This window comes from Elaeis guineensis, chromosome 11 (genome assembly GCF_000442705.2).
Source record: "Elaeis guineensis isolate ETL-2024a chromosome 11, EG11, whole genome shotgun sequence".
Classification (NCBI taxonomy): domain Eukaryota; kingdom Viridiplantae; phylum Streptophyta; class Magnoliopsida; order Arecales; family Arecaceae; genus Elaeis; species Elaeis guineensis.
In genome coordinates this window covers 103,366,283-103,388,810 of record NC_026003.2, presented here as the reverse complement: position 1 = coordinate 103,388,810, position 22,528 = coordinate 103,366,283, and the positions used below count along the sequence as shown (strand labels likewise).

General features: G+C 41.5%; 2 protein-coding genes across 2 annotated transcripts; one reads left to right on the top strand and one right to left on the bottom strand.

Moving 5' to 3' along the window:
* Positions 1–3,623: 3,623 nt before the first annotated feature.
* LOC105053624 (uncharacterized) lies at positions 3,624–7,419 on the top strand. The gene is made up of 5 exons (XM_010934871.4): positions 3,624–4,119; positions 4,207–4,389; positions 6,795–6,864; positions 6,969–7,040; positions 7,135–7,419. Exons 1-5 carry the CDS (start codon positions 3,802–3,804, stop codon positions 7,185–7,187), a joined length of 696 nt encoding a protein of 231 aa, XP_010933173.1. The 5' UTR covers positions 3,624–3,801; the 3' UTR covers positions 7,188–7,419.
* Positions 7,420–14,096: 6,677 nt separating this feature from the next.
* LOC105053625 (uncharacterized) lies at positions 14,097–18,101 on the bottom strand. The gene is made up of 2 exons (XM_010934872.4): positions 14,978–18,101; positions 14,097–14,898 (listed from the first exon to the last, which is right to left on the bottom strand). The coding sequence occupies exons 1-2, from the start codon at positions 17,946–17,948 to the stop codon at positions 14,372–14,374; spliced, it is 3,498 nt and encodes a 1,165-aa protein (XP_010933174.1). The 5' UTR covers positions 17,949–18,101; the 3' UTR covers positions 14,097–14,371.
* Positions 18,102–22,528: the final 4,427 nt, after the last annotated feature.

Genomic DNA, 22,528 nt, shown 5'->3' with positions numbered 1-22,528 from the left:
ACCCCCAGGCATGAGTCGACCCATGAGTCGACCCCTGTGACGGATTATTTCACAATGGCTAGTTTTTAATCTATTTTAAATATTTTTAATGATTATTTAATGTGGTCTAACGGCTCTATTTCAGCCTAGAATGTTTTTCACTATTTTTTGAAGCTATAAAAGGGACAAATAGATGGGAATCAAAAAGAAGAATCAACAAGAGAGATTTTGAAAAAGAAATTTTCAAGCAAACTTTTCAGCCCTAAGCAAGAGCTCACTCAAAGCATTCAAGAAGCTTTTAATCCAAGCTCACCAACTCCTCAAGTGCACATTCAAGTCTCCAACCACTTTGAGGAAATCAAAAGAGTCTTCTTCTCTTTGAGTAAAGTGTATTTAAAGCATCATACGCTCATTAAAGGAGCTTTCTTTGTACTTACTTGTGCTATTCATTGTTATACTTTGTTTAAGTTATTGTTTTTGTTTTGGAAGGGTTTCAAAACAAGGGAAGGTTGATCCGAACTTTGAATCGAAGTGTATTGGGTTGGCTTGTACTCGAGAAACAAATGGACTAGCTTGGGATAGCTAGAGTCGGAGTTTCCGACGTTTGTATTCGGGTTGAATACAAATTAGTGGATTGAAATTCTCAAGTAGGAGCTTGGGGAGTGGATGTAGGTGCAAGGTTGGCACCGAACCACTATAAATCCTTTTGTTTGTGGTGTGCCTAATTGCTCTTCTTTAACTCTTCATTATTTTCTTGCATTCTTGCTTTTAGCCATTAGTCTTGAATTAATTTTACTCTCCCTATTTATTTAGGTATTGTCAAACATTTTTCATAAGTCATAAGTTAAGCTTTAAAATTTTTAGAAACCCAATTCACCCCCCTCTTGGGTTGCATAGCTGGGCAACAAATAATAATAATGAGGATTCCAAAATAACTAATGCTAAAAATATTGATTCAAGGAATGATTTCTCTTTCAACAAAAGACAAAAATGATTATGTTACTTTTTACTATCATGTTATTTAAATAATTTAACTTTATATTTCTATTTAGAACATTTGATATCATCCATGATGTTATTTATATTATATTAAATTTTTAATTTATAAAAATATTATTTAAAAAAAATAATTATATACTGTATGAGATTCTAAACTAGTATATATATTAAAATAAAAATATTAACCTACATCCATCACGTATATATGTTTTTTAAAGGCCTGTCCGCCACATGTCCACAACATTTTTTTTTTCGCCTTCCGCCTCCCATCAGAAAGATAGGTTTGCTGATAAATTGAGATGATTGAGAGCAGCGGGATTAGGAGAAGGACAGAGAAGGTACCATGATTTCATGAATAGCTGTAGGGGGGATGCCATCGCCCTCCTTGAATTGCTTAAACTCCTAGTAGGAGATCGAGGATGACCTCTGCCGCCTCCGTCGCTATCGCTCCACCCTCAAGATCATCGAGGATGCAATCACCACCGACCCCTCCTCCACTACTGACCCACCCCGCCTTCGCTGTCGGTTTTGGGCCCCATGGTAGCCCCTCCTCCCTGTCTATCCTTGGCAAAGCTCCCTCCTCCCCCTCCAAGTACTCTTGAGTGGAGAATGAGCGGATATGGAGATTTCCGGTGCTAAAATAAGCTAGAAGGGAGGAACACCGCATTGCTTATCATCAATCGTTAGATCCCGACCAATTCTTGATCGAAGAATCGGGATCAAAGAAGAAGAAAATAAAGAGGAAGAGAAAAAGAGGAGAAAGATAGAGAGAGAAGAGAGCAGCAAATGGCTTCACTCGAGGCAAAGGGTGCAGAAATTTTTTTTTTTTTTTTCTTAAACTCGAGAAAGAGGAGAAAGGAGATGGGCAGGGCAGGCTGGCATGGCAAGCTTGTTGAACGGTGGCTCTCAGCGCCGGTTGAAATAGATGAGGGAGGACAAGTGGGGATAAGAAGGTGTTTTGATTAGCCCAAGGCTATAAAAAAACCATAATTTTAGATTCTTAATGGTGCCTTTTTATTGAAGGCTCTCTAAAGCTACGATGGGCCCCACAAATTGGGGTGGTTCCAGAGGAGTAGGGGGACTAGAGTGGATGAGAATAGGATTCTCGTGCTACTTGGCTTTGGCTTATTATTTTGTTAATCATGGTTAAGACGTGAGGATAGGACTTAACGTGGCTAGAGTGAGTGGAACAAATTTGTTTTGGTTTCTTTCTATTTAGGTCAAGTACTTTTGCCATGTAATTAGTTTCTGATTTAACAAGATGCAGATCTCATCCAAATTAGGGTTCAAGACTAATTTAATGTATCCCAGATTATTTCGCTAACTTGCTAGATCATTAAAGAATTCTATATCGGTGTGTTCAAATACAAATAGGCTCTCGAATCATGATCTTCTATTGGTTTAATATTAGCTTCTGATCCTGGGACATATTTATGCGTAAGGGTGTAAAAAATTTCGATTAAACCACCTAAACCGTCCAATCCGATTCAAACCGAACCAAATATAGTGGTTTGGCGGTTTAACTGGTTCGATTCAGTTGAATAAAATAAAAAAATTAATATTTAGTTTGGTTATTGATTTATTGATTTATGTGATCTACTGGAACCAAACCGAACTAACAAATCAAAATTAAAATACCATCATTTTATATATTTATATATACACCTATATTATATACTTCATATATTTATATATACACTTATGTTATATGTATATTCAAAGTTAGGCTATATACTTTATTTGAATTAAAAATCTAAAATATTAATTTAGCCATATTTCAATCCGATTAAATTTAACTTGATTATAAATTATAATAAAAAAATAAAAAATAAAAATCAAATCAACCAATCTGCTTAAAACGAAAAACTGTTCAAACTATTCAAATACTTGGAAAAATTAAATTAACAAACCGAATCAATACAAAATCGAACCGAAGAAATCAATTATATTTAGTCAAATATTTGATTTTAAAAACTTCTTAAATCAAAATATCGGTTCAGTTTTAAAAAATTACTTAAAATCGAATTGATCGAACCATTTTCAGATGCCTTATTTATACGTGTCCTAGTGTATGTGCTACTAATTATGCATAAGCCTATGTTCTTGAGTGAGAATTACATGGAATCATCTATAATGCTTCTTCCAAGGTTGAGCTCTCAATACCTCAAGGACTTAAGAAGCCCCTCTGATGTCCCTCAATTGCTCTCCCTTCTCATGGATTTTAAAAAAAAAAATAAAATAAAAAAATAAAAAAAATTGAACACCCCATGCATTGCATAGGCATATAAGCTAGTATATTAATATTACGCACAAACGATGCACAAAAGAAAAGTGTTTTCACCGTAGGACACATCAGATGAGCCATTTTTAGATTAGCTCTTGCACGACACATGAATAATCGTGATGGATACTAGATCGTACCGTAGGCCAAGGGCGCCGAATTGGAGCTTAGTGGGTGATCAGTAAGTGAAGCAACAAGGTTCTTGCAAGCCGTTGGATCTCATTAAGCCTTCGCCATCAGTCAAATAATAAGACCGGATTGTGGACGCTTCTAGAAATTGAAACCGCCACACCTGTCATTTGGTATTTGTACCGCCCAACCTTGGCCCCTGTCCCTATCATTGATCACCTCCCAGTTCCCATCTTCTCCTCAATAATTTGCCAAATAAATTATCTGAATCGATTTAAAAATTTAAAACAAAATCTCAAGAAGCGACGGTGTGTTGTTCTTCGTCGACTTCACTCCCCCACTCCTCCAAGCTCTCACCCCCATCTAAAGGAAGGACCGAACGAAGGAAAGCGAGCAAGAAAGCGGTGACGGCAATGGTTTCTTGCAGCTCTTTTCAGGGAATCGTCTTCCTCCCTGTCCCAAACAAAACCCCCAAAATTCTCGTATCCGCCGCCAACGTTATATTCTATTCCGCTGCTGGAAATGATATAGCTTGGAAGCCGCTCTCTATGATCCGGTGCAAGAGCGTCAGATCGGTCTCGGCGCTGGCGTCCTCGTCGACGGACGACCTCCGGCCGGAGTTGGATGAGAATCCGGAGGGCATCATCTCCGGTGAGTGGCCGGAGAACTTCTCCCTACTTAGCTACGACGACCTCCGCGCCTACCTCGAGACACAAATCATCAGCGACAAGGTCTACTTCTTTTTCTTCTTCTTGCTTTTGATTCTTCTTCTAGTTCTTGAACTTGTTGGGTGTTTTTCTTTTAATTTTTGGTGGCAGATGAAGCCGATGGCGCTGTTGGGGGAAGTGATGTCGACGCAGATCCGGACGGCGACGGCCGACCAGACGCTGGAGGAGATAGATCACCACTTTGAGGTCGTGTCGGGGCTTCCGGTGATCGACGCAGAGCTTAAATGCATTGGAGTGGTCTCCAAGCAGGACAGGGCCAAAGCCTTCGATGGGGTTAGTTCTATTCTTTCTCTTGGTTTGTTCATAATAATTAGACGGATTAGGAATTTTCTGTTGAAAAAAGAAGGGATTTTTTTCCTTCACTTTCTCAAAATTGAGGGATCTTTTAATCTGTTTCCTGTGATCAGACAGATTGCTTTGTGTATCAAGGCTGAGTAATCAATTCTTCATCTAATCGTAGAGTGAAACAAATTTGAATACCAATTCATAAAAATTCTCCTGTCAGAAATATTAAATTTTCTCAATTTCTCCAAACCTCTAACTAGGTTCAGAGTGGATCTTTAGAAGGTTCACTTGAATCAGCGCCTACAATTTTAATAGGATGGTGAAATGGGAACCTTCTTAGCACAGTAGTATCCTCGACATGAAATTCTGCACTTTGTAGAAATTGAAATACTATGAAAGGACAGAGTATCTGTCATCTGGCCAGTTGCTCTTGGATCAGTAACTCAGGCATTTCCTATATACATGATGAACAGATAAGAGTTCCCAAGTATGCCACAATTGCATTAGAAGCATTTGAATGGTGTAATACGATAAGATTTAAAGAGCTAATTCTTGATTTCTACTTGTAGCATTAGTCAATGTCTATGTACCGATCACATTCCACCAGCAATCTGCAATATGATTTTTGTGATTCCTCTTGGTGCATTTAATATTGCTTACTATTGCAATCACTATGACATTCATTGCCTCTTCAAGCAACACTGCGGCCTTCCACTAAATAAGAATGCGGATCTCTCTCCCAATGGGTGTGCTGATGGTGAGACATATGCTTTGAAGATAAGCATGTGCGCTATGTAGAGAAGGAAGCTTGTTTCTAGTCACAAATTGACCTTTCAGTGCTTATAAGTGGAATTGAGTCCTGTAAGAAATATGGGAACTCTGTAGTAAGGTGTAAAATGTTGTGTATCGTGCCCAAAATGGTCAGGCCAGGATGGTGTGTATTCAAATGGCACAATTAACAAATAATGTGATGAAATACAAGTGTGCAAAAATAATTTTAAAGAAACAGTGCTACGGTATGCTGATCTGTTCACTTTCTCTCTTTTTCCTTTTTAAAAAATGAACTAATTTTAATTGCTTTGTGGTAGGATATAGATGCATTTTAAATTAATAAATAAGCTCTAAGTAATTTATAGAGATTTAGAATCATGAATTAGTTACTATACTTACTGTAGTTCAACACATAAGTTTCATAATTTCAAATCTTGCAACTTCTTATGTTCAATCGTGTGTACATATTGGAACCAAGTAATTTTTAGAACTCTTCAGTTCGTCATGACTAAGGGAAAGGCCATCATGATTGACATGTGATACACAGGGGTGACCATACTTTGTATTCAACTTTCTTCTCAAACCCCATCACACACTCTTCTATCATGTGCCTATAGTATCCCTTACCTCAGCAGCAAGCCAAGTTTGAATTTCCAATCCTACCATTTGCTATATGAGCCAGTCACCTGCCAAGTGATGACAATCATATGATGGAATCCACAATGATTAAACATCAATTCATTGGTTAACTTGGCTTGCTAAAACCTACAAGTAAGGGCTTTATGGCTGACAAATCTAGTCCACTACCATCAATTACCTTGGAGAAACTTGTTCCTTTGCCTTCAGTGGAAAACTAAGACAGGCGCATTCTAAATACTGAATGAAATGGATAATCAGCATCAGTTGGAAACACAGAACTGTAAGGCCAGTTATGACATCTACAATATTTGCAGAGCAGAGTTGTGGTGGGGTAAGCAGCATGGCCTAAGAGAAGTAACCTTTGAAAAGCTACCAGTTACACATGCACTTTTGTCAGATGTTGAACTTCAATTGCCCTTGGTTTGATTTGGCCAAACACATATCAAATTGAGATGACAAAACCTTTTGATTTTGAAAATAGAAACATATCCTTGATTGCTTCAAAGAGAAACTGAGGGATGCTCTTATATTTGTTATATGGCCATTATTGTTAGATGTCATAGGAATTGACTGTTTCTTTAATTGTTCCTGCATTACCTTGTTTCACTGATTCACACTGAACTCCCTTCAATGGAAGTGATCACTACATGACTATTTCTAGACTTCTTGGCCGAGAAGGGCTAAGCATTGTTTCAGAAACCAGTCCCTATGCAGCATGATTACAGAACCAACTGAACTCTATCAATTGAACTTTCTCTTTTATTCAATTAAAGTTCTATGATAAAATATTGTATAGCATTAAATTTTCATATATGTTCTAATGCCCTGAATGATTCATGCATAACAAATTCTGGTGGCAGAGTGGCACTTATGGTTCAGTATTTATATGGTAACATTTGTATAAGAAGTTAATTTTACTTTCCCTACATCTTCTATTTCTCCTCTTTGCTTAGTTTTCTGATAGGATATTATTGGTTAAGCAGTTGAAATCAAAGGTTGGTGAAGTCATGTCCTCTCCTGCCATCACTTTGTCACCTGACAAGACAGTTTTGGGTAAGTTTTTATTATTGAACCTTCTCCCTTTATGAACATAATGGTCTATGCGATTCCATAAAATTTGGGAAATATTCTTGTTTGTTTGTTGCCATATTGTGCAGATGCCGCAGCTTTAATGCTTAAGATGAAGATCCATAGGATACCAATCCTAAATGAAAAACAGCGAGTTGTAGGTAAGACATATATGCATGAAGACAAAACTGTTCTGTGTGGATCTTGTCAATGTAAGCTTAGCTGATATAAACAATCTGACATGTGCTGAAACAGGAATGGTTACTCGGACTGACATATTCCAGGCACTGGAAACCAAGGTGGTGTAAGCTCTCTGTTTCATAAGAACGCTCACCTGCTTTGTAAATATGAAAATAAGTTAAAACATGCACATAAGATCTACGCAGCTGTGACTTTGTGACTCCTACTTGTGTATTGTATAATATGTCCTGTTCTTTTGTTTGTGGTGAAACTGTTCTTGTGGTTTGTATCAAAAAAAAAAAACCTGTTCTTGTGGTGGACCTGAAATCATATATGAGTAACCCAATTTCATGCTTAGAATGCAGATCTTAATTTACTTCAGCTGTCACTGAGAGTTTACTTTAGCTGCATGCTTTAATTGAACTTGGAAAATTCAAGGAAAGTGAGCCCTTGCTGCTTTTATTTTTTCAATCTTGGCATTAATTATGTGTTCCGCTGATAGATGGGTTGAGAAATACTGTAATCAATTCAAGGATTTCCTTCTATCCCCCATTCCTCCATCAGGTGTTCTGCTGTCAGGTTGTATGGTGCATTTACTATTGAGATTCAAAGTCTCTGAGCTTTCTAATCTTTTGTAGTAAAACAAACTTTAGTGCCTAAACTGTAATTGGACTTCATTATAGGTTTGGTGTGTACAGTGCTGATTCAAGTCATGTGGTATCAAAGAGATATATTACTTCGTTAAGGCTTGATTCCAAAGTATATGAAGTATGTGAGTGGAAGTCTGTACTTGATAAAGTGAAATATAGATGCTTAATATAATAATATGCAAGTATATGCATCTGATATCCTTACCTCCTCCCCCCAGCCCGAAACCCCCCAGACTGTGCAATGAATGAAGAGGACATGAAGATTAAACAATAGTAGGCTAAAGTATATAAAAAACCTTGCCGTAACACTGGACAAAGTAATAGGCAATTTTAATGAATTTTATTTACGTGAAGTTCTGTAATTTTTAGTTTAACACATTTTCCTTTCGGTTGGTGTATTGCAATTGCATCCCAATACACCACAATATTAAATATCAGCCTCTTGGAATGAGCATGAAACTGCATCCTGTCAGGGATAAGAGCCTAGCGGCATTATTCAACTGAAGAATTTCATGCACCACTAGTAGGTGGGCTATATCTAGCTTCAATTATGAGACTGCCTACTATCTATCAAAACATTCCAAGAGGCATGTTCATTAGGTTCCATGCATCGACACCATAATTTGATGGGAGGTGGGGGATTCCCCTATGCTTTGATAATTACATTTATGGTCCATGGTTATCATGGCTTGCAAGAGAGCAGCGACTGCTAATGATCAAACTGTAGCGCCATGCACATACGATGTCGATCGAATCTGTTGAGTTCCATGCACTATTTGCAGGCTGATATATCTAGTTTCACTTCTCAGACCAGAGAATCTGGTTACAAACCTATCAAAACATTTGAAGGAGCATGCTTATAGGGTGTGGTGCTTCGATACCATGATTTGCTGAGACGGGGGATGCATCTATGGTCTATCGACTCCATGTTTGTTGTGCTTATTGAAGAAAGCAATGAACTATCACAGAAGGAAACCTTGTGCTTATTAGAAATCTTGATGATGTCTAGTTGATCTATTTCCATTTCCATTCCATATTGCAATAGCACTGCTGCTACTCACCTTGCTACCATCTAATGGGCTATTGGCTCAGAGAACCCACAAAAGCCACATAAAAATTGAGAAAGAGGTCTGCCTTCTCTTCATCCATATGTGATTCATAGACAATATCTAATCTACTGATGGTGCTATGCGTGGCTTCTTTTATCACAGACCCAAACCATGCCTTAAATCTGTTGATTGGGTTGGATTAGCCTGTTTGTATTAAGAGCTTTCGGAACTGAGGCTGAACGTATCAAAAAAGGAAAACAGGAAATCGCAGTACCTTATCAAAAGATGACCCTGTTGTATCCGGACGTGCATGACCCATTGTCACCTAAAAGGTGTACCTCATATTATTTATTTATTTTTAATTTGTTTGGAGGTATTTTCAAGGTTCCTTCACCATACAATTCCATGTCATATTCTCGGAGCTTTTAAGCCTCCTCGGAAGAGATCCTCCTTATCCCATGTCTTCATGTCTTCTTTGCAGATAATTGTTTATTAATTTCTATGATTAAATAATATCTATTTATTATTAATCATTAAGATTTATTATTCATTAAAATAATTTATTAATGTAAATAAATCTCATATAACTTTCAACCCATCAACACCCATTGCTCTCAAATTTCAGATCAAGGGAATTTCCATAAGTCCGAGCAAAGAAACAACTGGATGTATCTTGGTGCTCATGCATTAGGTTCTCAACTAAAGCCCATGGATTTTAATTTTATGGTTGATAAGGTAACAGCCAAGATTGGAAATTGAAAGTGAAAGGCTCTCTCTTTAATAGGAAGAGCAACCCCCATCCAATCCGTATTGTTTTTGATATCTATATTCTACATGTCATTAATATTAGTGCTGATGTTGGTCCTTACCAAGCTAGACAAAGAATTTTGAGCCTTCCTATGGGGGGCACAATGTTGATCAAAGAGGGCTCCCCTTAATTTCATGAGAATAAGGGAGTCTACTTAAGACAAGAGGGGTCCTTGGCATTGTTGATCTCACTACCAGCCCGCAAGGAATTTCTATGCAAGCTGACTGCCCAAATTGTTCACAATCCTGATTCCTTATGGGCTATACTTATGTATGTAAAATATCATTTCTCAGATTGCTGGTTTAATTATCAACGGCTGAGAAAATGGTCCCCAATCTTGAAAAAGATTAGTGAATATGGGCCATTAATACTGTCATTTCGTTTGGACTGTAGGAATGGGGGCAAATATTAATACGTTACCCTGGATTAGCACTACTGCCTTATCAAGATGGCCAACCCCCATGAATACTGTTGTAAGCAATCTAGAATTTCAAATGCAGGACCTCATAAATTCTGACCATTCTTGGAACCAAGATAAACTGATGAGGTTATATTTCCAGCTGAGATGATGAACCAAATCTATAAAATTTCTCTTGCAAAAGGAATTCGGTCCGATCAGCTGGTTGGGGTGCTAATAGGATGCATCAAGTTACTACTAAAGATATGTATGCTCTAGTTAAGACTAATTCTTTCACTAATATCCCCTATAATTTCAAGAGTATTTGGAAATTATGCATTCCTGTAAGGATCAAAACATTTCTGTGGAGACTGTTTTGAGATCTGTTGAGGGGGGGGGGCTGGGAGATTTAAGTTTTACATCGGTTGTGAGTCAGAAGTACTCTACATCATATAGGATAGAAGACCCCCTTTTTCTCAAGAGGTGCTTTTTGGGCTCAAGCCCAGAGACAAAGCTGTGAGGCGCGATAGCCGAGGGCGTACCAGTCGGGCCCAAGGGCTCGGTGTATAAGCCGCGGTACGCTTGAACATCAAAGTGAACAATATCTCTTGCTGGGATGGAGTCGGATCCGTCCGTATGAGCCCGGTGTCCCCTGTCCACAACAAATGGCGTGCTAGGTAGGGGCCCTCCAATGGACAGAGTCCCCATAATTGGGGGGACTATTGTTGTGGGGGGAGGAGGAACTTTAGTCTCATATTGGCTATAAGTCGGGGGTACTCTACCTCATATAGGATGGTAGATTCTCCTTCCCTCAAGAGATGTCTTTTGGGTCCAAGCCCAAGGACAAAGTTGTGAGGTCCGACAGCCAAGGACATACCAGCCGGATCCAAAAGTCTGACGTATAAGTTGCGGTATACTTGAGCACCAAAGCGGACAATATTTCTTATTGGGATGGAGCTGGATCTGTCTGTATGAGCCTAAAGTCCCCTGTCCACAACAGGACCAATTGCCAAGCAAAAAGCTTTTGCACAACTGAGACATCATAAATGCAGCCAACCTTAACCATGACATCTATCAATCTATAGTCAAGGATAATGAACATGACATTATTCAATGTCCTTTTGCTATGGCCCATTGGAATAACTTTCAGCACATTGATGTCCTTGGCTCTACCCCTACATTCTTGCTGATACTGATTAAACATTTAACTAATGCCCAAATAGGGATGAGAGATAGCGCCCTATTTATCTGTGTTGCTTACTTGATTTGAAGGGCTCGGAATGATAGAATATTTCAGCAGTCTTCACCCCTACCTATATAGCTATGAGAAAGGCATTCTATTTTTGCTCCCTAACTATCAGTGGCATTATATGATTGCTCCATTAAGGCATCAAGATAGCACTTTAACTCACAACACCAATCCTAACAGTGTGTACCCCCTCCCTGCATGTGGAGTTATCAAGATAAACTTTGATTTTGTTGTAAATGATCTCAAATTAGGAGTTGCCTTTGTAATTCAGGACCACAGGAGTAGACTAATTAGAACTGAGGGCAGACAGACAGCTAGTTATATCCTCATATCCTCAAGTTGAATTGGTAGCTTCTTGGTTTGGTATCTCAATCAGTAAATGAATTGTAGGCACATCAAATAGGGGTGGAGGGTGATTCTCTAACTGTCAGGAAGGGAGAAAAATATTCATATTCTAAATGATATCAAAAAGTGGCTATCCAACACTCCTAGAATCACGATGTCTCAAATATTCCATGAACCTAACAAAGCTGCAGACCTTTTATCTAAAGTAGTTCTGACCAGTGATGTTTATTATCATTGAGACACATTACCTGCTGAATTGTTTGACATTTCTATAGCTGATTGTAGAGGTATTCACGTTATTCGAGGACCATGATGATATATACTAATGGGCAAAGTAGGTGGAAAATTTATCTTCATATCCTTTATATGCAGGTGCTTATGGCGCTACTCAACCTAATGACATCTATAACTCTGGCAAGGAGGAGGTGGATTTTTGACTATCCTAGTGTGGTGCTAGTGATGCATCCAGCACGGCATCGGTTCCTATATCCATTTAAACTGGCTCACTTGTATTATAATGGATGTTTTTCTTATTGGCAACATGACCTCTATGGGACATAAGCAACCAGTGTAGTGCAGAATTCATGAGGATCTCATCCAGAGGATGGCCTGCCAGACAACTCATTTGAGATTATTAATTTATCCTGGTACAGAAGATATTTGTTTCGACAATCTAGTCTTCACATCCCTGTTCAAGGATTATGAGTAGCTGAGAGGTTAGGCTCCCTGCTCTGATTGTGCGCTGTTTTGATCTCTTCTTCACTTTGTTGTGTACTGGTTTGAGCCTACCATTGTTAGTCATTGTTCATGCCCATAGTCTTGTGATGACAGCTTTATGAGTTTTACATCCTGCAAATAAGGCTGCAAATGGGTCGGGTTGACCCATGACCCAACCCACTTAGATCTGATTTGACCCATTTTAAAGGATCTATGGGGTTGGATCAAGTCTGGGTTTACTAAATTCAAATCCGACTCGGTTTGATCTGATTCGAATTCAGTATTGGATCAAACACGTAAATCATAGAGCAAATAGAGTGAGATGAGAATTGCAAATGCTCTGGTAGCATTGTTATTTATTATATAATTTTGCTTAGTTTGACTATGAGATTATAAAAAATTGTATTTATACTTAGATTGTTGGTCTCTGTCAAGTGATTGTATATATTATGTGTATCTTGTACATACTATCAAGGTGAAGGCCATCAATCTATTCATTTGTTATGATTTGTTTATTTAAACTATGGAGCAACCACTATACCAAAAGTAGTAAGAATATTTCAATTGTCAAGAAAAGATAGAAATGTAGTAGAAAATGAATATGATTTTCATGTTGGTTTCTGTACTATTTTTACCTTCTGGATTATAGCTATATTTTAGTTAGTTTTTAATAGCAGTGTATCAAATTTATTATAATATTTGATGGCATCCGTTTATTTATAAAATTTTGTGCTAAAGTTTTCTAAATAATGATTAAGCTCTAGTAGTTAAAAATTATGGATTATTTATAAATTAATAGCCAAGGTAAAGTAATGTTTTTTTTTTTTGTCATAACTTCTCGTATGTTAGCTTATCATGTGAATCAGGCTCAATCCAGATTTGGTGAACTGAATCCAAATTTTTTAGATTAGAACCAGATTATACATGCATCCAATCCAATCCAAATGATTCAATAGGACAAAAGTTTTTGATCATGGATCCGATCTGATCCGACCCGATCTTTTATTGGGTTGGATCTAGGTTCAACATTAGAATCTGATTAAAGAATCAAATTGGATCGAGGTCACTCATGATTCGATCTGACTCAACCCATTTGCATCCTACCTGTAAATTGGAGATATTTTCTATACGAGGAGGCAACTCGGATCTCTAGTTTTGCTATCATAAAGATCTATTATTTTGCTCTTGACAGGATTGTTTTTCATATACTCTCTTATGGAGAGCAATGGAACTCTAATGTTTTTCATATTACTGTCCACTATAAGCATCAGCAGCTGCATCATGGGAACTTCTCCTTGGATTCTATAACCACTCGGTGCAGCCACTCAACATGTTTAATGAACCAAACTATAATATTTCCAGAACTGGCTGGGATATTTTGCCACATGATTGTCGCCTTTGTTTTGTTGTACTCTTATTGTCATCACCATGTAAACTTTAGCTTCTATACTTTTTTCGGTGCGTGGGTTTCTCTTTGTATCCATGCTTGTCGATGGATGGGTTGATACCCTGTAAACAGTTGATGATGACTTATTCCTAATATACCTCTTAACCCTCTTTCAACCAAAAAAAAGGGAAAAGAAAAAAAGGGTGTACCCAAGATTTGCGAATTGAGTTTGTTACAGATCTCGATCTAAACTATTTGTTTATCTGATGACCAAGATATTAGAACCTTTGGATGATTGGATCCAAAATTTCATGGAACTCATGGTTAGGACTAGTACAACTAAAAAAAAAATCAGACTAAGCTGGATTTATATTCACAACTAGAGGAAAAAAAAAACTTCTAGTCTTAAAAGATCTAGCCAGCACACTAATTTTTCACTGAGGGGGCAATGCATCAATTAGTTTATGGGAATACAATCTATATTATTACTTATTTCAACATGTATTGAACAAACTCTCACAGCATTGTGCTCTTCTTCGTTGATTTGTCGTAGGTGTCTAACTATAATAACAACCGGATCAAATAACCTATCTTCTTCTTTACAGTCCCACCACCACCTTTCCAATTGGCAATGCCGAGCAGAGCGAGAAACAAAGAACCAGAGCTTTTTTTTTTTTTTTTTTTGAAAAAAAGATAGAAACTATCGGTTCTTAGGAAGGATAGCCAGACTTGCAGTCCAAGGGTGATTTAGCCTTGGAGGAAGAGTAGACACTGGAAGCAGAGAAGCTGGTATCCTTGCTGTTGTTGCTGTTGATGCTACTCTGTTGGCACAGCAACGTAGCCGACGCCGAGGTTGTCGCATTTGCCATAGTCGGGGATGGTGATGAGCCCTTGAGGAGAACGTCCACCTTGGCATACTCCTCCCTTTCATGCCGGATCTCCTTGAGCATCGCGGCCACATCCCTCATCGTCGGCCGCTCATCTGGGTTGGGGTTCACACAGAGCAGGGCCACGCCGAGCACCTGCAGCATCTCCTCGACCTCTGAGTCTGGCCGTCCCCGGAGGCTCGGGTCGAGCACTTCCATGCTCCTCCTCCTCCGCCTCACCCAGTCCACCACATGCAGCCCATCGGGGATCGTCGGGTCGATGGGCTGCCTCCTGGTCAGCACTTCCAGCACCACCACGCCATAGCTATACACATCGCTCTTCTCTGTGATCTTCATCATGTATCCATACTCTGCAACAATTTCCATTCTAGAGTCAGTTATGAACAGTAGAATTTGAAATTGGGAATGGAGGGAAACAGTAAAACCAACCAGGAGCAATGTAGCCATAGGATCCGGCGACGGTATTGGAGGACCGGGCAAAGTCCCCATCCTCGACGAGCTTGGCAAGGCCAAAGTCGGCGATGTAAGGCTCGAAGTCGAGTCCGATAAGGATGTTGTTGGCCTTGATGTCCCTGTGGACTATAGGGGGGACACAGTCATGGTGAAGGTAAGCAAGGCCCTGCGCCGCCCCGAGGATGATCCGGTACCTCAAGTCCCATTCGAGTGACAAGCCATTGCGCTCGTGAAGCAGGCCGCCGAGGCTCCCATTTGCCATGTAGTCGTACATGAGCAGCCGCGTGCTCCTGTTCCAGCAGCACCCAAGGAAGCGCACGATGTTCTTGTGGCGGATCGAGCCCAGCGTCCGCACCTCGGCCGAGAACGAGTCCCGGATCCTGTTGCTATTGTCATCATCTTTTCTCGCCGGCGCTGCTGTTCCGGTGCTGGCCGGCCAAAGCTTCTTGACGGCAATCACATCCCCATTGTCCATGTTGACACGGTAGACAATCCCCGAGCAACCTTTTCCGATCACATTGGCGTCGACGAGGCTCCGCACCACCTGCTCGACCGAGAAGCTCAGCTTCTGGAATGGCGTGCACTGCCATGGCCACGACAGCTCTCCGCGCATCTCTGAGTCATTGCCGTCGCCGCCTTTCCTCCCTCCCGTCCTTCTCGCTCTTATAAGTGCGATCATCCCGAGAACCATCGCCACCGTCGCGGTGATCAGCAGGGCAATTGCAAGCTGAAGCCTGTGCACCCTCTTTCTCTCCTCCTTCTCTGTCATCATCGGCCGGCCATTGTCATCCATGCTCACAAAGCACACGTCCCCTCCGTGAGTGCAGAGCCCGTCGTTGCCGGCAAGGTCGGAGGCTGAGAGCTGGCGGAAGAGCTTGGTATCGGGGAGGTAGCCGGTGAAATTGTTATTAGAGACGTTGAGGGAGACCAAATTGTCCAACACGGCAAGCGGGACCAGGCTGCCGTCGAGCATGTTGTAAGAAAGATCCAGCACTGATAGCTTGTCGAGTGCTGAAATCTTTTCCGGGATGGGTCCGGTGAGTGAATTCCTGCTGAGATTCAATGCAATGTCGAGGCTCTCGATCTGGAAGAGCTGGTCGGGAATGCCGCCGGAGAGCTGGTTATTGCTTAGGTCCAGCAATTCGAGGCTCGAACACTGGCCGAGCGACTTCGGTATCGGCCCAGACAGTGAATTACCACCGAGCACAAGCTTGTTCATCGTGCTGAGCTTGCCGAAGCTATCCGGGATTGGGCCTGAGAACTGGTTAAGCGACGCGTCGAGCACCTGCAGTCCAGTAATGGAAGATAGCGAGTCGGGGAGGGCGCCGCCGAGAGTGTTGTTGCTGAGGTCGACCATCTGGAGCTGGGAGCAGTTGCCGATTTCTGTGGGGACGGAGCCCGTGAGCCGGTTGCCGGCGAGGTCGAGAAAGTTGAGACTTTTGAGCCCGCCGATTTCCGCTGGTATTCCGCCGCTGATGCGGTTGCTGCCGAGGCGGAGACGAAAAAGCGAGGCGCAGCGGCCGATCTCCGGTGCAATGGAGCCCGAGATATCGTTCGACAAGAGCAGCAACTTGGTGAGGTTGGGAAGAAGGAAGAGGTCGGGAGGAATGGGACCGGTGAGGTGGTTGTGGGAGAGGTCGAGAGCTTGGAGATGAGAAAGAGAGGCAAGGGAGGAGGGAATGGCGCCTTCGAGCTGGTTCTGCCACGCGAATAGGACGGTGAGTGAGGAGAGCGCGCCGAGCTCCGGCGGGAGGAGGCCAGAGATCTGGTTGGTGTCCAGCTGGAGCTGGGAAAGCGCGGTGAGGTTGGCGAGCGACGGCGGTATCGAGCCGGAGACGTTGTTGTCGCTGAGCATGAGGTCTTGAAGGCCGGAAAGCTTGCCGAGGGAGGCTGGAATGGCGCCGGAGATGGAGTTGATGGAGAGGTCGATGGTCTGTATCGAGGAGAGATTGCCGAAGGAGTTAGGGATGGGGCCGGAGAGGGAGTTCTGCCACAAGAGAAGGCGTTCGAGCTTGGTAAGGCGGCCGAGGGAGGGCGGGAGGGGGCCGGAGAGGGAGTTCTCATAGAGGAAGAGGTTGACGAGAGAGGAGCAGTTCCCGAGCTCCGGAGGGATGGAGCCGGAGAGCATGGCGGTGTAGATGGAGAGGGTCTGGAGCTTGGAGAGCCGGCCGAGGGAAGCGGGGATGGGGCCAGAGACTTTGGTGTCAGCGAGGCCGAGGACGGAGAGGTTGGCGCAGCGGGAGAGGGAAGCTGGGATGGGGCCGGAGAGATCGCGGTTGCCACCGGCGCGGAGGGATTCCAGGCGGGAGAGGTCGCCGAGGGAGTCCGGGAGGGACCCGGAGTGGCGGTTGTCGTAGAGGAGGAGATGCCGGAGTGCAGCAGCGCGGCCGAGCGCCGCGGGGACGGGGCCGGAGAGTTGGTTGGAGTTAAGAACAAGGGATTCCAAAAGACGTAAACGGGAGAGGGAGGGGGGGACGAGGCCGGAGAGAGAGTTGGAGCTGAGGTCAAGGAGGGTGAGACGGGAGCAGGAGGAGAGGTCGGGGGGGATGGAGCCGGTGAGGTTGGCGTCGGAGACGACGAGGGTGGAGAGGGAGGGGATGGCGGCGCAGAGGCCGGCGGGGAGGGGGAGTGCGAGTGGCACGGACTGGATGGCGATGGAGGTGACCGCGCCGGCGGAGTCGCAGGCAATGTGGGTCCAGTTGCACGGGCTGGAGTCTGATGTTTTCCAGTCCGAAAACGCTTTAGAAGGAGAGAGGGATGAGGAGGAGTTGATCCAGTTGTATAAAGCAATGACTTCTCGATTGGTAGATAGGGTTGTAGCTGAAGAAGAGAAAGATGGCAGCAGCGGTAGCAAGAAGAAGAATAGTTGGAGGAGGGGATGGTGGCAAAGCAGGAGGTGGGGGCATGGGGATGATGGAGTATGGTGCTGCCTCGACCTCGGCATCATCAACTCCTCGGCTTCAATTCCCAACTAGGTCTTGGGAGCTCTCACTTCGTATTTTTGCATCGGGTCTCTCCCTCTCTCTGTCTCTCTCTCTCTCGCCTGGCTCTTAAACCTCAAAGCAAGCCAATTCTAGTGTGGTGGGGGCAGCTACGCTTTCCTTCTATATCTATTTGTTGTCTTCTTCCTTTCACTGCATACAAACATATTCTGAAGCGGCTTACGGGGATACTGTTCCACCTTGGGGTGGGCTGGTTTCCAGTCTTGACTCGTTTAATATCAAAGTTTAATAATAATATATTCGATATGCTGATGGGATGGGTAAGAGAGGGACGGGTTGAGAAGTGTTGGATCGCGTCACGTGCAGGGCGAGCAGCAGGAAGAGAGGAGACGACACCATGCGTGAGTGTCTGCATGCGGTGGAGTGAAACGCTCACCATTTGGGTTACTATTTTTACTACTAAAAAATTTATATGAATTCGTGTGGGTGTGGTGAGCGTTGAAATGGATGAATTCTACTATACTCGGGGGACACGGAGCATCTTGTCCCAGAGATCAAACTGTCTGTATTTTGGGCCAGGGAATATTAGGTTGATATGATACGATGTCACTGTATCAGTCTATAACCCGTCCATAAGCTATTGGTTATTAGTCATTACTGCTTACTGCTTCTTCTATTATTATCTCTTTTCCCAGGTTAATTTACATCTACTGATCGCGTTGTCAGTGTCTTCTCGAGGCTTAGATGGCTTGGGATGGGCTTGGTCTGGGGCTTTGGGCTGGTCTCCATCCAAGGCTTATTATTAAATTGCTGCATCGACGGGCCCAGTTCTAGTCTGAGGAAGTAGTCATTTGTGAGGCGAGACGCGTATAAACTATGTGTCGAATTGGTGGTGGGTTACGGTAGGATGGTGAGGTCCTTAATTTCTTTTCTGGTCAAACCAGGTCGCAATGTGTCCCAAGGGTCTTGCCAAGTATGAGCTTGGTGCAACTGTTACTGATGTCACCAAATTGGCTATCTTGGCTGGTTGTAGCTTTTATGGTGGTGTTGGGGTCCCAGTGAGCCTGCCAGTTGATAAGTGTTAGCAGACTGAGGCTGGACCTCAACACCTCCAATAGTGACGACACTAGAATTCCGGTCTCTTGTTGTCCCCATGCAACGCGATCTCGGAAAGCCGTGGTCAGGGTATCATGCTGCTTTCGTCCACCTGGGGACCAAGTTTTAAAAAAGCATGAAGAAGGGTTCTAGGGTTTTCCAAATCAGTCATTCCCTCTCTCTCTCTGTATGTGTGTCTTGGCCATGAATTTAAGTGAACCTTTACGTTTGAGTTCAGGAAAGGATTTAGTACTCTCTTCTGATATACATCACTACTACAGTGTTGATACAACCACTATTTTTTTACTAAAGAAAAAAGAAAAAATAGCATATGATTTCATGTGTTAAGTTGTTTGTTATCGTAGGACTGTTCATCCGATAACATCTGTGTCGCATGCGATGCAAGCTTCTTTTATGTTGGCAAACTGTTAGGTCGACTCTAGGAGGTGTTTCACAGTTTATCTTTTAGTTGACCCCAGCTTAATTAAATGTTCCTGACAAGTGAAGGGCTTATATTAAACCCAAAAACCAATCGGTTGTTGACAGACCTATCTTCTTAATTGTATAATTTAAGTCCATGCAATTCAAAGGTGTATGCGATGTGTTTATCGATTTTAAATTCCAAAGCCATACCAAGTATATTTATAGTTTTTTGAAAATATATATCTTTATTTGCTTCAGAAATATGATATCTTACAACCATTAACAAGTACCATCAACTTTGATATTTAAGTGTCTCTGTTGTCCGAAATGCACAAATCCCATCCTGTTTGTTGATAGTATTTACATGATAATGCATCATTACCCTAAAGAATTAAACAAATATTCAAAACAAAATTAACTGAAAGGGTAAAATGGCATCCTAATATCATTATATGCCTCTCTAAAGTTAGATTCTAATTGTCGGGACTTTATGAACGGCCGTAAAAAAAACATGAAATCTTTTATGATTTGACGAAATACAAAGGGGAAACATATTACAAGATTGAGCCCTAATTAAAGAATGAAGATTAGGTTTTTCTCCTAGACACCAATAAATAGCATTTGTACTGATTCTCTAGCGTCAGCATGAGTTCATATTCAGTATGACTATGATCCATGTCTATAATTAAACACACCAAGTTGGGACTGCACTTATGAATGGTTTCATGTTATCATGGAAACACATCCCTGCAATGCAAAAAATTCCGTAGTGTTGATGCTTATGTAATTTTAAACCTAACTGCTTTCCATGCATTAGATCTAGCACCCAAGTGGCTGTAAGGTGATTGTCTCAAGCAATGTAAATGTGGCAAATCCTTTCTCTCTCCAATGACCTCTCCCACGTTTATAATCTTGATCTGGATTAATAATTAAACATGGCAAGCCATGGACATTTCATGTCTCTTTTCATTTGGTTTCGACCTTTCGTATCCAAGATTAAATCCAGTACAGTTTAGGTCTGATAAACAATATTTCAGACTAAAACACTCAGCAAACTTTGAGATTCATGTTAGCTTATAATGAACAATTATTTCTCTCAAAGTCTGCAAAGGAGGCCTTGAACATGTTTTGTCATGTGATTAGATGCATATGTTTCACGTATGCATAAAAATTAAAAATCCCCATATTTCAAGAGTGAGATTTCTGCTTCTTAGACCAAGTACATAATGATTAAGCTCTGTAATAGAAACATCATTGAGTGTCTAATTGTCTCCAACTGTTGTCTGCTAACCATTAAATCTCTTACATGGCAAGTGTGCACTTATCACTCACATAGTTGTTACTATTTTTCTAATTGAATTAGATCGGTTACATCTACTTATCTTACACACGACTTCATGGATCCATCAGAAGCTTTGCACTTGCTACACATAACTATTACAGTCCTTAACATTGATTTATGCAGTAAAACAAAGATTAAACCATAAACATGATGCCTATGCTTCAAAGTCATCTGAGTCAGGCCTCCACCACCTCCACTGCCACCCACTCCCTCCCGTTCAAAAGTTTAAACTCCATTCATCCACATCTCGAGGCAAAAACCACATGGTTGGATTCCACCGCTTACCCACCCCACTTCACCCTCCCTCCTCTCCCGTCCCCTTTAATTTATATGACCATATCTTTCTTTAAGCTTTAAGATAGTTATATTAGTATTGTAATCTAATAATACCAAATAAAGGTTTGTGGAAGGGGTCCACACCCACATCCACTCTCCTTAAAGACCTACAAAACACAAAGGTAGTAAAGCTAAACGGCGCTGCTCCATGCCCTCGGTTTTAGGGTCTTGACCTCGGGACACTCCCCCACCAGAATCTATCCACATTTCCCCTGTCCCTCTCCGACCACCCTCACCTATGTCCATCCTTCTGTTTTATGATCCTTAAGTGGTGAGAGGCCTTATGGTCCTCCCCAGCTTTAGATTTTTAAAGAGGATTATATAACAGGGTGGTGGACATAATGTGATCTCAGCCAAAGTTGAAGAGAGAAATGTTGTTTAATGAGTCTCACGTGACCAAGGCTATAAACAAACTACCCCATCCGCTTAAATTATAAAAAGAGGGAGAAGGAAATGTACAAAGAAACAGACAAGGGATGGGCTTCTTAGCTGTTGGCTTAGGAGCAATCCAAGGCCAGGAAAGGGATGGGGATGGAAAATTTTCACTCAGTAATAAGATAAGTATCCGAGGCTAAAAAGATGGAAGCACAACAAGACTTCCATCAACTATCTAGAGTCATCAATAATCCTGTACGTTATATGATGAATGTTCAAAAATGTCACTAATATTAACACTCGTTATAGTAACGATTCTTTTTGCCACAAAATGTTGGGTATTGCACATATCGTTGCAAAAAAACTGCTACTAATATCTTACTAATTGTTTAAATATTAATGACAGCATTAAGTCGTCATATATATCATGATCTTCTGTAATGACAAGGCATAAGTTTCTGCTAGTCACTATTATTAATTTTAGTGGTGATTTTCATATTTTTAATTATGCTTTTTGATGCTATTAGAAAATTAAAATCTTATAGTAAAGACAGCTTAATTGGACACGCCCACCGTCCAAAAGCTCACAGGAAAAAAAAGAAACCGGAGAGCTTATAGCTTCCAAGGTAAAGGAGACCAAAGCAGGAGAGGGAGAATTTTTACAGCCACTACCCCATTGCGCATAACATGCTAATGATGTCATGGTTCACCATCCAAGTTCGTGTCTTTCACTATTTTAACATCTAATTATGAATCGTGTTCATGAAGTAACTACCACGACACCCCGTGACATGTTGCGTGACAAGCTACCTCATTAGAGAAAAAAATTAATGAAGATATCAGACTAACCTTTTAACTTGCTAGTTTAAGAGACATTAGTCGGTCGGTTAGACATATTATATACCTGATGTTTCTTCTTGATGCATGCTTTTTGTTAATTCATTGGTTGGGCAAGAGCAGGTGAGGTTAAAGCTTCAAATGAGATGGATATGGATATGGGCCTGAACAAACTGG